Raw genomic sequence first — 15,573 nt, forward strand, 5'->3', positions numbered from 1 at the left:
TACCAGAAGTAGGGTAGATTCATTCTATGGAGGAGATTTAATGTATATTTATGCAAAAACTATTTACACTTTAAATAATCAGTTAGGAAGTCACTTCTTCATTTTTTTTTTTGCTTTAATTTCTAGACATGTTTTCTAGGCTTAATTTTAAGATGTTAAAATAAATGATGAGACATTTATATAAACTGTAAAATGCATTAAAATGTGATCATTTGTAACTGAATATTTACATAAAAACATAAAAGGCTCATTTTGCTCATTTGCAGGAGCTTCTTAAATGCAGACAGAATGTCAGCTTAAACAACATAACTGGGCATCCTGTTCCAGATTTCTGCAACCTTTAATACATTCTGTTCTTAGTTTTAAATACATTTAGTTTCCACTTCTGACCTCTGGTTTGCATTTCATGTTTGATTCTGAAGAAGTTCATGGGGATGGCTTTATCAATGTCTTCAAGGATTTTGAATAATTTAATTAACTCCTCCCATAGTCTTCTCTCTGGGCCAGACTAACAAGTTTCAGTTCTTCTAGAACTTCAGATTTCAACATTTTACCAACTATGGAAATCTAAATCACTTATAGAAATTAGGATGAGCAGTTGTCCCAATATACAGTATACTCCTGTGGTACTCAGTTTATTAAATCATCCAAGTTTGAGTTTTGCCCTCAACTGCCTCCAGTTTGTATTCCAAGTAACTGTATCAATTTGAATTTCTACCACCTGTAATTTTAGAATTAAACTTTTAAAGGATACAGTACTTTATTAAAAAAAAAGATGGAAATCTAAACATAGCATAGCACGTAGTCTATTACTGCTGTTGCTTGTTCGATAGACTCTTGTGGAGTTAGTTAAGCAATACCTACCTTTTCTAAACCTGTGTTAACTTTACCCAGAATCTTTTGGTAATGTTATCCTTGAGATTAGTTTTATTTCTCAATTCCATAACCATAAATCTAACTAAAATAGAATATTGTAGTCTAGACTTACTTGGATCATTGTTGTCACTTTTTTTACGTGTTGATTCTGCATAGACTATTGGCATTCCCCCTGCTGGAAAGATTTAGTTAATGGTCTATAGATCAACTCTCCTGTTTCATTAAGTACAATTGGAAGAATGGACCAGCAGGACATGCATATTTATCTCAAGTGCTTCTAGCATCAGTAACACTTTAGCCTCTTCTATACTAATATTATTTAATATAGAAATTTGTCTTTCCTCAGCCTGGGACATGTTGTCTATTTCTTGGCAAACACCTGAATGAAATTTTAATTTAATGCCTCAGTTATTTCCCTTTCATCATCAAGATGTTCCCATTTTGTCTTAGAGACAATTTATTTGATCCTTAACTGCTCTTTTACTTTTGTGATAATGATCTATCATTTATTTTAGCCTCCATTAAAATATTCCTTTCTGTCTCTCTGGTCTTCTAATTTCCTTCAACATCCTTTTTTTTTTACTTATACTCACTGTAACATTCCTTATATTTCTGTTGTTTAATTTAATTCTATTTGTTTTTCACTTTAATTTTTCTAAATTAAGTTTACCATTTGGTTCACTGTTTTCTTGATTTGGGTACTTTATAGATGAATCTTTTTATGTTTCAATGCAAATTACAATTAAAAAAATGCAATTACAAATGTCTTATGATTGTCACCATCCATTTTTCATGATAATTCATAACCTCCTTGATCTACATTTCTGAAATTGTATACCTATACAATATACTTAAAAGGATACCATATTAACTTTAACTTTAGCAGCAAGACACCAGTCCATTTTTAAATTTGTAATCGTGGAATAATGCGAAGCCTCAATTCTGCTTTAGCCTTCGCCAACGAGAATAGACGGCAGGTAGCCTGCTTAGCAAGGGACATGAGCCAGATTGCAACACCCCCCTCTAGTGGATGAACAATGAATTGCTATTAACAACTGAAACAACATGTTCGCTGCAGTTGATTAATTCTTTTTCATTTTACTTGCGTGTTTGCGCTGTAAAAGTCTCGTAATCTCCCGCGGGGGTTGCCCCACAGGGGGGATCCAAATCATACTCACAACCAAAGGGTATGACTATGAACTGGATACTTGCATTTTCTTTGATTGAGCTTAGATTGGTTTTGCAAAGAATTGTCAGGCCAAGTACATCTGGACTTGAATGGCATTGAGAATAAAGGTTCTCCTGATGCAAAGTTACAAAGAGGTGGATGATCCATATCTGTAAAAAACAAGTAGATGAGTATTGCAACTAAGTCATCCAAAGCAACATTCCACTTTCTGTATATATATAAAAAAACTGTAATACAAATAAAATGGCAATATTCTATTTGAGTTACAACCAAAGTATTCTATGAAAAGTGTGATGAGAAAATAAGCTCTCCATCCCAGAATAATGTAACAATCACAGGCTGTTAATGCTAGCATTTAATGTACGTGTACCAATGAGCACCGTCTTTAGTTATACTGTAGATATTCTATGGGAATTAACAAACTAAATTAAAACATCAACATAAAAATACTGTCAGAAACATCTGGCTGACAATAGAAAAGGAAGAGACAGGAGGGTTTACAAAGGACAGAAAGGGATAAAGTGAAAGCTTCTTGTCCTGATCATCCATGAAAGGCCACATTGTAGTTAAGTTTATAAACTTTGTGAAGAGAGATTGTTATTTTGTTGTTTTTAGGAACTTTTATTACCTGTGAAAAAATCCTTTGGTTAAAAACTGCTCTTGTGGTTAGTGAGGGCATTTTTAGAATAGGGAGTTAGGTTCCCTTTCATTTTGTTGCATCCAAGTATACAGAAAGAGATCTGTTTAGTTTAAAGAGACAACTTTCTCTTCTTTTGGCTTTTCTAGGTGTTGTATAAGAGTTGAGTACTTGGTAGCAGTCTGTTTTTTTTTTCTGGGTGGATAGGATCTAAGCCTCTGAAATTCCTTGTTGGTAAATTTGTACATAGTGTACTTGTGTGTTGTATTTTTATGCTGTTTGTTGTGTAATATGTGTATAGTCATTATTAACCCAGTGTGCCTAAATTATTACTCTTTTCATCAAAGCTGTGCCAGAGAACAAAGACCTTAGGTGCCTCTGAGGTACCAACCACGGAGGTATAATCTGGGCAAATCTTTACAAGATTAAGTTGGATGGCATGATTATTTAATTTACTTATTGATTTATCTGCTCATTCTTTCATTTCCTGATATTTCTCTAGTTTTGTAACTCCACATTTGTAGCAACATTAATTATATTAAGGTCTCTACATACACATGGATATATACATGTACACATGGATATTTTTAAATACAGTAGATTAAGAATTTAGTGTGTGTGGATTTTAGGTGACTTTACTTTTGATTTTAAGTGACATCTTGTATTTGTAAAATATTTAACTTAAACTTGATTTAATTGGCTGAATGAAGAACCATGCATTCATCCAAAATTTGCTAGGTAACCTTTTGACTTGTCCTCCCTGCAATACTGTTCTCTGTCAGAATACCAAATAGTGATCCCCTTAGTGTTCATTAATATGCATTCTGAAAATTAGGAGATCATTAACAAAATAATGTTGCATAATAAGATAATAAGATCATCCCTTCATGATTCACCTTTTGACTTTTGTAGTCACTTTGGCAAGAGCTAGGAAGAAAATTATATTGAAAACATCATGCTTCAACTTACTCCCAATACCTTCAAATCCCCATGCAAGTAACCTTTGTTAAAGAGCTTTCTGTTTCTCAATGATAAATTACTCTGTATTCTTTGTCCCCAGTGGCCTTTTCAGTATTTGCAGAGGACAGTAAATTACCAGATACATCTTTGTGATTAAATTGCATAACAATGTTAACAAACCATATAATACTAATTGCAGATACTATTATTAAAGAATACATTTACTTCCTTAATCTCTTTAGGAAAAAATGTAATATGTGAAAAAGCAGTGTTTATCTTATATAACATGGAGGTGCTATATATGTTTTTATTAAATTAAAAAAAGTAAATGAAAAAAATGACATGAGGCAAAGAACAAAAGTCAAAGAGTTGGAAACTGTAGTACTTTGCAATTTTAAAAACCAACCAAAACAGAACTGGAGAGGGCAACAAAATGTTCACATCAGACTTTTGTTAATCTTACGCAAAGTTCGAGAAATGCATGTACCCAAGAGTGGAATAATAGGAGACCTAAAATAAGAATCTTTATATCAACTTGTGTTCAACACGTCAACATACTGTATGTGGGAACTACTGCCCCAAGCACATGCCATTTTCAAGATGATGGATGGCACAACAGTACTGCGTGTATAACACTTGGATGTTGTAAAACCTGTAGATGGTTATAATATAAAACCAGGCAATGGATGTTATGTAAATGAAGCAAAATATCATCTAATGGGTTAAAACACAATCCTTCAAAAGAAGCTTATGAAATGGAAGATGGAGACTGAAACCAATTTTCCTGATTAGCGGTGAGAAAGGTTTGCAATACATACTGTATGATGTGATAGATATTATACGCACTTTGCTGGCGCAAACGTACTGTACAGTACTTCAGGTCTTGCCATTAATGCAGTTACTGTAAATGTAGGAGTACTGTTTTCATTTTCTTCTCAAATCATTTCACTAATTGAGAACAATATGTAAACTAGCATAAAAATTTCCTATGAAACAGTAGACCAACTGTAGACATACAGTAAATACAGTAAACCAGCTGAGATGGTAGTTGTGTTCTATTCCTACTCGGATCAAAATGTTATGAGTTTAAAGTGAAATATTAGCCAAAGTGCTTTTCAGTGTACACTATTTAGATTTAAGTTGATACATTGAAATTAAGAACTTATGGTTGTTGAAGGTATCTGGGGAAGAAATGCATTATACTGTACTGAATTTAAAGCAATGGAAAAAACAAATACTGGTGTCTATATTAAAATATAAAAGCTCAACTTTTCTTAAGTTTATCTATTCACACAACAAAAAGTGGATAATCATAAAACCAAATAGTAAAACTCAGCTGTAGATGTGTGCAAGATATTAGGAACGACTGTTTCCTCAAATCTGCAAAAAGATTTCAGGATAGATCTTTAATAAGCTAGTCATTTGGAGCAGAAGGCATGAAATCAAACTGATTTGTATGATTTTTAAAGGAGATTAATTGTAAGAAACCATCAGCATTTTTTCTGACATTGTATAGAAGCACATTCACTGTGTTTCAAAATGAACCTGTTTATTAAAACTTATGGTAATCAATTGGGTAATGTTTGAATGCTCTAAATGAGTTACAAAAACGTACCAGCATACAGCATATTTATGTACAGTAGTTTGGTCAACAGTCACTCAAGCCAGAGATAATAACAGATGGGAACATCAGTGGAATTACAGTACCAATGCAGTTTTCTGAATTACTGTGCAGACATCATACCAAAATATAGTGCTTATAATACACACAAACTGATCTGATGGAAATGTGTTGTGACACAGCAGAGATATCTGGAGTGATGGTTACCTTCAGCAGGTAATCACTCCAGAAACAACAGAAAGGTCAATGCACATTCCGCACATGATAGCTAGAGAAATCACTAGCACCTGCAAGGACCTGATTTCTCTCACTATAAAAAGGAACTAGACAGAGTTTTTAAAACAGTAAGGTCTTGGGTGAGAAAAAATTGTGTTTATTGTAAAATATGACCCAAGTCTTTGATATACTGTAGGAGCTAGGAAACTATTAGCACTGACAGACTTGGCAATATATAACTCAACACCAGGTTTAAAATATGAGAGTCAGAAATCTGCATGTACAAGCCTAACTTTCTGGGGTAGGACATAAAGTACTGTACTGTTACAGTACTGCTAACATTTGCAGTCTAAGAATCATAATAGAGTCATACATCTCAGCCCAAGGTGATGTCAAAAATTGATGTCTCTAAATGATTCAAAACTTTGAGATGTTTTTTTATCATATGCAGGACAATGCAAAATGCAACAAGTTCAGATTATTGCTAGCGGGTTGCCACTAGCAAGTTTTAAGCATAATTTTATCGTGCATTTTTAACAATGAGGCTTCTAATTCATCCTAGTACTGTCAATAAAAAAGCTGACTCATTTGCACCATGAGATTAAGAAAAAAAAAGGATTTTCTGCAGATCATGCCCTGAACTTAATCTGCCCAAGAGAATAGACAGGTTGGAAGACAGCCACCTGTGCTGTGACAACAAAGGTTAAACCTTTGGAAAAAAAAGATCTCAAAGTGGAGCAAACAATAATGTAGGAGGCTCATCCTCACAATGCATGACTTTTTTCTTTAACACTAAAGCAATTAATCATCCCAAAGTGGCATTAAACTGTATCCTTTTATTACAGTGGCTTTCAGTTGACTCAGATTTCCATAGCTGCTTAAATGTATACCCGAAGAGAGAGAGGGATAAACACATATACATTATTAACGCATTTATTTCGCACAAAACTGAAAGTTTGTGTCCAGGGCAATCTGGAAAACAAAGGTGTTATTTGGGATACAGCACCTAAATTGCAAATAAAAACAAAGTATATGAAAGGTACTTAGAAATATCTCAGTAGAATGGTCATTTAGTCAAAATAAACAGCTCCTCAGTGATGTGCAATAATTACAGTACAACAATAAAATTGTTGAAAAAAAGAATAAAAGGTACTGTACTCTGTCATCAAGAACCAATATATCAAGCTGAACAATCCAAATACTGTATAGACTGTACAGTAACTCAGGTAACATTTCAAAAACACAGTGTCACTGCTGAGGAAGGAGTAGGTTCACATGGTTCTTCAGGTCAGGCTTTTAATGATAACAGTACAGGCCTCTACAGGAAACTTTATCAAACACTGTATGTCATGTCATACAGTATCATTTACCAAACTGCTTTATACAGTACCATAAACAGTGTCATGGGAAGTTGGAGCCTACCCGGCAAACAATGAGCACAAGGCAGGGTACACCCTGGATGGGGCGCCAGTCCATCGCAGGGGAAGTACTAGCCAATCATACATGGGGACAATTTGGAGGCCACGGTAAAGGCCAAGGGGGGGAGTTTGGCCTGGACACCGGGTAACTCCCTACTCTTATCGAGAAATGCCCGGGGATCTTTAATGACCACTGAGAGCCAAGACCTCGCTTTAACGTCTCATCTGAAAGACGGCACCCACTACAATATAGTGTTCCTGCAGCAATACAGTGTTCCTGCGGCATTAGGACCTACACAGACTGCAGGGTGGGCACACCCCACTGGTCCCACTAACAGCACTTCCAGCAGCAACCTTAGTTTTTCTAAGGAAGTCTCCCATCCAGGTACTGACCAGGCTCAACCCTGCTTATCTTCAGTGGGTAGCAATTTGAGAGCTGCAGGGTGATATAGCTGCCAGAACATGTGTAAAATAAAAAAATGCCTTTATAATATACAGTACAGTATATCTAATATATAATACAGTTATTTTCTCAAAAGAAATTGACAATCTCTGCTGTCTAAAACAGATGTTTCATAACATGCTAGTGACTGAAATGATCAAATCAAAGCTAAATAATTACAGCAGATTGTATACATTAGCAGAAATATTGATTAATTTGGATAAAAATACAAAGGCTGATACATTACTTGCATAAGTGAAATTACTTGCAGAGTAACCAGGCATACTGTACAAAGGTTTTGGTGTTAAATACAATGTAAGGCTTTTGTATGGTTAAGTTAAACCATACTGCCATCTACTGGCCAACAGAGCATAAATATAATTTACAATCTGTAAAACTGTAAAATTAAAGCTTACTAAATTAATACCATTATATTTTACTATATTTACTAAAATAATTATACCTAGATCTGATGCATATAAAAATGGCTTCATTTCATAAATACAGTATATAAAGCTTGTTTTATTTAGAAATATGTTACTCAATGTATCAATCAATTAATTTTTTTCTTACTGTTAACATTATGTTTATAGTAATTCATAATAATTCCTTACACTTATAAAGCGCTTTTCTGGACACTTCACTCAAAGAGCTTAACAGGTAATGGGGACTCCCCTCCACCACCACCAGTGTGCAGGCCCACCTAGATGATGCGACAGCAGCCATAGTGCGCCAGAACGCTCACCACACACCAGCTCTCAGTGAGGAGGAGAACAGCCGAAATGTTGTGTTTTCTCTCTTCTTTTTTCAGCATGGAATAAACCTATTACTTGTTCCTTTGCAGCCTATGCATGCTGACGCAGCTGCCCACCTGAACTACTACAGCATATTTGTGTTATTATCACTTTTTCATGAAAATGTGTACTGTCTATGGCACATTCCATTTTTATGTCATTGCTCATTACAAAGTTACTTCATTTTTTTTTGTCCTTACTGTTTGGTGTACCCCTGCTTTCAAAGTAACTCATTGATAACCTGAGCAATAACAACGAATCCTGGTGAGGTGGGAGAAGCAGCTCAGGAGACACTTCTCCCATAAGACAAAAACACAGAAATAATTTCAAATACACAGCAAGACTAGGGTAAATGTCAGCCATGTTTTTCTTAAAATTCATTGAACGCTGTTGATTGCAAATTATTGAATCTGTTGCTACCTGCTCATATGGTAATTTGGTTAGAGCATCATAAGTATGCTTTAAAATGTTTTTAAATTCCATTTAATGTCATTGTCCATCTTGTCAGAAGCACCACCATCTTGTTCCTCTCAGACCTATTCCTCAGTTAATTGAATACATTTTGTTTAATTGCAAAATTCGTGTGTGTCTCACTTTTGAAAATGAGCTGAAACTTTTGATGAGGATGGACATTTTCTATAAATGTACTGTAGCAATGTGTAAGATTTGCCTGGTTTTATAGTGCAAGGAATGTTCAGTTTCTTAAGAATTGCTTCATATAATCATATTATTAACAATTTTAATAAGATTTTGCTTTCAGTATAAACAGGTTCATTTCAATGTATCTTAATGACATTACACCTTCATCTCTGTGACATTCCATTAAGTGCTGCAGAATTGTTGTTGTTTTTTTCCATTTCACACATTCCTAAATAATATTCTTTGGAAAGAAAAAGGTTTTGTGAGCTAATGAAAAGAAAAGTACAATTATAATATGCATTTTAATGGAAAGACTAATATACCATTCACATATTGACAGTTTATATTTTAATTGAAATTTGTTGTGATAAAATGAGAGAGATTATCATATAATCTAAAAAGAATCAATTTTAGCCCTTTGTCTTATCTTTGGGAATGACACATTCATCTCAAGCAAATTTTCTATGACAATGTATTCAAGCAAATGACTTTTAAATTGATGTTGCCATATGCCAATTTGAATGCCACCTTGATGGTTCTATAATCTGCTTCTTAGAACATTCTGTAATTGCTTATGCTGTGATACTTACAATGATATTTTTAAAGCTTGTATAAAAATGGAGGTAGGGAAATGCAGCAATAATTCTATAATTATCACCATGATTTCCGATCCCATGCCGTTTGCCTGTTTATTAAGCAACCTGATTAAATGGTGTAAACATCTCATATTTAACAATCTATAGCCTATAGTAATATATAGTAAACAACCTACGTTCTATATTAAAATAAGGAATTTTATCTTAAATATTTTAGGTTCTGGTACTTTTCACAAAAAATACCTTCTTGTACAGTACATACAAATACTGTATGTTATACTAAATTATTCAGATACTGTACTGTATATACTGTAACAGTGCGATTCTTGGAGCTGCGGCGAACGCCTGTTTGAGTCGATGCCGTCCTGTGGAGGACAAGGGCACTGGCGTGATGTTAGCGCGGTGTGTAGAAATGCTTCTTTTAAATGCGCTCTGAGAGCGAAGAGGAAAAAAAAAATATGCGCGAAGGGCGTGTGAATTGACAGGCGCGCTGAGAGCGGGGAAAATAAATTTCCACGAGCTGTGGGAAGCGGAGAAATTAGGTGCCTTATCTCTGGAGCTCTTGGCGGGGATCTGTGAATGCACACCATGCACCCGCAGCAGGAATTCTCACAGCGGAGCTGAAGTCGGCCTTAGCTCCAGCTGCTGATGCAGGCGCCGCATTTTCAGGCGGCAGTGGAAGGATAGAGGAAAATAAGTTACAGCCTAGCTTTTAGAGGGAGAGGAAGAAAAAAATACGCTCCGCTGTGCCAAAGGTACTATAACATATACAGTATACTGTACATACTGTTCTGTATATATAAATGCAATACAGTATATACTGTATTATACTGTAAATGCACACATGCTCACCTCTGACCCCACATGCCATGGTCTCTCCACAAGAAAGAGATTGAATAATTTTCATTTGATCAAAGATTTAATGAGTCACGAAATATCATTAAACCCTACACAAAACCTGGTTACTGGATAATTTATTTTAGTTTCATAAGTCATAAGTAATCATAAGTACAAGTATGGTATAGTTCAATAAGCTTTAATATTACATTTTAAATTTTTCTGATATTATGTTTTAAAAATGTCAGTGCAGTTAAACATGCATTTAGTTATTTACGTTTTTAACTTTACATGTTTCCTTCTTCCCATAATGAGGCCTACACAAAATTATTTTTTCAAGGGTGTACCTTAAGTCTTTTGGGAAATGCTTAATTGTCCTTAATAATTCATATAAAGGTGATATCATCTATCTACTTTCAATAACTGTTGAGTCCAATACAGTTTAGCAGGCAAAAGGCAGGTAACCTGGGAAAGGACACAAGTCCTTCAAAGGGTATACACACAGCAGCAGACAATATAAAGAAAAACACACAAAAATACACATAAACATGAATGAGAGAATCAATTGTTGAGCAAAGTTATGGCTATAAGTGTAAAAAAGAATTTAACCTGGGAACCGAACCTTTTCAAACTGGATCATCTTTATCTGCATTCTAATGGTAGATCAGTAGTTGGAAGTCATAAAGGGTACTCACATGCATGCAATACAATTTTGAAATACCAATAAACCTACAGTAGATGGCATGTTTTTGGACTGTGGATGGAAAGTATCTAACCTAATCCCAGCATATTATTATGAATGCAGATCTAATTTTAACTGCAATATTTACCTGAACAAGAATGAAATTGCGATTTCTTTATAGTCAGTATCAATATTTACCATGCTTTAAAATACTGTGTAAGTCAGCCTGAATGGCAATTCATGCATCTATAAAGACTTAAGACTTGAAATTTCCAAAGTAATTTCTTTTACTGGTGTTGTGCAGTAGTATTAATCCATCTTTATCCTGGAGTACCCTTGTGTTTTCCGTTTTTTACTTTTAAACTGCACTTTGTTAGTTTGGCTCCTGAAAATCTTAAAATGAATATTTTGCTTATAGTTTTAAAACCATTCCAGTTCTTAAATAGCACAAGAAGGTCAGAAATTAGCCTGAAAGCTGTGCCAGGTGCTGGGATATGGCTCTCCTCTCACTTATGCTTATTGACTTGATGACTTTGTTGAGTTTTACTGATGGGACTTTGTCTGAAAATTATTCCTGAACAAACAATTGTTTAGAAAGCTACATGTATAGGAGTGCGACAAGCTCTATCTTATAAACCAAGTTGAAGTTTTGCTCACTATATTTTATTGAAATGATACATGTAAAAATATAATTTGTGCTGAATGCACAAAAATCATTTTTGGTTCAATTAAGAATGCATTTAATAGGATTAACTCATTAAGAAATCAGTTGGAATGACTGTAGACACAGGGTTACTTGGGAACTAGGACTGAGCAAAACTGTTTCAATGGTTTTCATACTATAAAGGACTTCTTATGTGTTTATTGTTAAGAGGACACATTTTATATTTTGAACACTGCAAAGAATTTTTGCTTTTGAAATACATTTGCAAGAAAAAGCAAATAAAACCTCTTAAAAACTGAATACCCCAAAATATGAATGGGCTTTGGAATTTTCACTTTGCCTAATATTACATTAATATTTTAAGTGAAAACGAAATTTGACATGATATATGATTACGCACTTTGTAGTTAGGCAAGATGCTTGCTGGAGGCAAACATCTCCGAGTGACAAATTATTCAATATACTTCTAATTATTTCTATCCTTTAGGGGATATACTGTATACACACCACAAAATGGTGATATTTGAATTTTTCAGTGGCTTGTGCATGGGCTTTCTGAAATATATCTGCTTTTCTCTCACAGCCTTGCATAGCTTTGAAAAGTTGGGAACATGGTTAATGTAAATATCTTTTTCAAGTACTGTACCTACTGTGTAGTGTAGGAGGAATGGGAAACTGACTTTGGGCATTATTCATAAAAACACACTGAATGTCCAAACCATCTGGTTAAAACACAATGGTGGCTTTTGTACCTCATTCATAAAACCACGGCTAGTATAAAAACGTTTATAGACATGTAGTACTGGCTCAAGTCAAGCAACAAATAAAGCACAGTATTCACATTTAAATATCAAATCTGATGATGGAGCTGATTATATGTCAGCGGAGCGGATCTGTGCCTGTGGCTGGAAGGTTGATGGTTCAAATCCTGCAGCCGGCAGAGGAATCCTACTCTGTTGGGCTCCTGAGCAAGGCCCTTAACCCCAACAACTTCAGGGGTGCCGTACAATGGCAGACCCTGTGCTCTGACCCCAGTCTCTCTCCCTGTCTGTGTGTCTCATGGAGAGCAAGCTGGGGTATGTGAAAAGATAATTCCTAATGCAAGAAAATGTAATGGCTTAATAAAGTGATGTTATATTTTATATATATATATTATTATGAAGTACTATATGTCATGATAAACTATTTGCATTACTGCACTCTACCCACACTATCTGAATGCATTTGATATTCTTTTAGTTCTTACAGTTTTTTTTTAGTTTTACTCTTGCATGACACTTTATTGCTTTATTGCACTTCCAGCTTTATTGTACTGGCTTCCTTGTTATTTTAGTCAGTTATTTTATTCTACTTGCGTATACAACGTATACAATGTAGGCCATGTACACTTCATATTACTATAAGTCAAAGTTTACCTGGATAAGGATGTCTAATAATAATGTAACAGAGTTGCTATCTCTCTGAGTTGTTTTTGTCAGTGTAAGCGACTGAAGGGTATCTTAAGGACGATTTAGAGAGAAAATAAGGCAAGCATTCACACACAAGTGCAACAGAAGAATCTCATGCATCTGGTTCCAAATGTCTATTTTTTATAAGTCTAAGAACAGTCTAGTCAGTTTAGTTTTTAAGAGTCAGCACTTTGAGTTCTGAAGGTTCAGTGCTCACCTGTTGACTTAAGAATTACTTGACCTACAGAATACAGTTAAATAGTTTTGATATTTCCCAGCAGATAGAGAATCATTTTATGTAAATATATCTAATGAGAGAAACATGGTTCACTCTCCACACAAATGCATTTAGCAACTGCTGGTGTGCTCTCTCTGAGGACTCAGTGTCTTTAGTGTAACTGTTATGGAAGCCGGGTAGGTCTCCCGTGGAGGGTGGTGTTAAGGTCTCTATGCAAGGCTGCGAATCCGGAAACAGGACCACAGACAGGGTTCAGGGAAGACACACAGGGTTTATTGTGAAGGCAGTGAGGGGTTACAGTTCATGATCTGGTGCACAGGGGAAAGCAGCCTTAGGCATCCAAGTCCAGGCAGGTAATCAGGGGGTAGTCCAAGATCCGAAAAGCCAGGTAATCCGACCGAGATAAAATCCCCGGAATGGGGGGAAGCAGGACACAGACACGTGGTCACGGAACAGGAACGGGACTGGGGACGCCGAGTCCAGGACTCCGTGGCCAGGATGCCGTGTTGAAGCCTGTGCAATCGGGCCACTCCTGGACCCGCTGGCACCCAGGCATCCATCTTCCAAATGCTGAGCCCTGAAACACCCGAGGCTCAGCGTTAAATAATAGCACGAAAACAAGACATAGTGTACCAGATAATATCAAGTCCGAAGGCTAGCCAATTAGAGCATCCACTAGGGGAGGGATGCCGATCGTGACAGGAACAAAGGTTTTGCTTTTGTATGGAAAGCTAAGGATACCTTGACTCAAAAGTGTGCACAGTCAGACGTGCATTGTCACTGTGGAAATGTCAGTTCCAATCACTAAGTAATGTTGCCCAGACTTGCATTACAGATTTCGGGACTATATAATATCTCTGAAACGTATGCAAACAGAACTTTACTAAATAGAATTCAGATACTTAACCTCACATACAGTCTCTGGGCAGAGTTCAAAATGTATGGACTCGATGGCATTATCTACAAGTCACAGTCACGTGGCACATGAAAAGTTAATTTGAGCTGAATAAAACACTGATGAAAGATAACGCAATTTTAAACTTTTATGTAATGTAGTCATCTATATTTGATATGAAAATGTGGGTGCCTTACCATTTGCTCATTTGTTAGGTTAGTAATTAACAGAAACTAACATTACACTATTACTTAAAAAAAACTTCTGACCGCTTGGATGGGAAGCCTGCTGTATTAGGGAATTTTCAAATCTCTGCCCTAAAGATTTCCACTTTAGTTTCAAATTGTTGTCCTGTGGTTTTATTTACAATAGATAATGAAATACTTCCCTGAGCCATACCCCTTAGGATCTTAAATACATCAATCTAATCTTCGGCTACTACTTGATCGTTGTTTCTTCCCTTACACATCATGCAATGTTATAGTACAGCATTTCAGGACAAACTGTAATAAATGTCTCCACCTACTGGATAGCAAAAGTAGGTGCAAGGTTCATACAGTATAAACACCTACTGTAAAGATTGAGAAGCAGGCACTTTTTAAGCCTTTATTGTTTTTTTATTGTACTGTCGTATACACTACAACCATCAATTAACCGGACATAGAATACAAAAAATATTCAACCATGTTTTCTTAGTCTTGTACACAAAGGCTTTCTGATCTGAATTGGGTACAGTATATGCATTGAGAAACATCATATTTATCCGTTAGATTTTTTTCACGTACTGTATTAGAAGAAATTAAAAATACTTTTAAAGCTCAAGTCACAACCTTTAAAGCAAGGGTATGATTGATAGATATTTTTATTTGTTGATATTTTTCTGATGATTAGTAAATTTGTTCACATGCCTTGCATAAAAATGAATTGTTTGCTTTATTTCTATGAAACAATGTTGACTTTAAATCTCATACTTTGATGCAGAGAATTTTGAAAGGATAGTGGTAAAGATTTCAGTACATTTATATATTTTCTGTGTTAAAGATTTCATTCAATTTAAATATTTTCTTTTATTAATAAGTTTCTTCTTACATAGTTGTGGGCAAAAATCAATATTCTGATCTTTGTGATAACGCTACCCAAAATGTTGGTCTGCCATCACTGTGTGCAAACCTAATTTACACCAACTCAATCTTGTCTTTTACAGAATGTCTACAAACCCTGGCTGTGTTCCCAGTATTTTGAGACCACACAGATCCACTGCAGTAACAGAATCCCTTGCAAGCAATACTGTTTGGAAGTCCAGACGAGGTGTCCATTTATATTGCCAGACAATGACGATCTTATCTATGGAGGAATGCCAAGTTTTATATGTACAGGTAAACTACTAGGCTTGCCACAATCCACATTCCTGGATATTCATT

At 35.3% G+C, this 15,573-nt stretch overlaps 1 protein-coding gene across 1 annotated transcript in view; it reads left to right on the forward strand.

The window, feature by feature from the left end:
* LOC148675883 (NALCN channel auxiliary factor 1-like) overlaps positions 1–15,573 on the forward strand; it is a 172,439-nt gene that overhangs the window by 146,888 nt on the left and 9,978 nt on the right. The window contains exon 2 of the mRNA XM_088597255.1: positions 15,357–15,528. Coding sequence (XP_088453381.1) covers positions 15,357–15,528 — 172 coding nt within the window. The remainder of the gene's footprint in view (positions 1–15,356; positions 15,529–15,573) is intronic.

Source organism: Lepisosteus platostomus, chromosome 2, assembly GCF_059453375.1.
Source record: "Lepisosteus platostomus isolate fLepPlt1 chromosome 2, fLepPlt1.hap1, whole genome shotgun sequence".
In the NCBI taxonomy this organism is placed as follows: domain Eukaryota; kingdom Metazoa; phylum Chordata; class Actinopteri; order Semionotiformes; family Lepisosteidae; genus Lepisosteus; species Lepisosteus platostomus.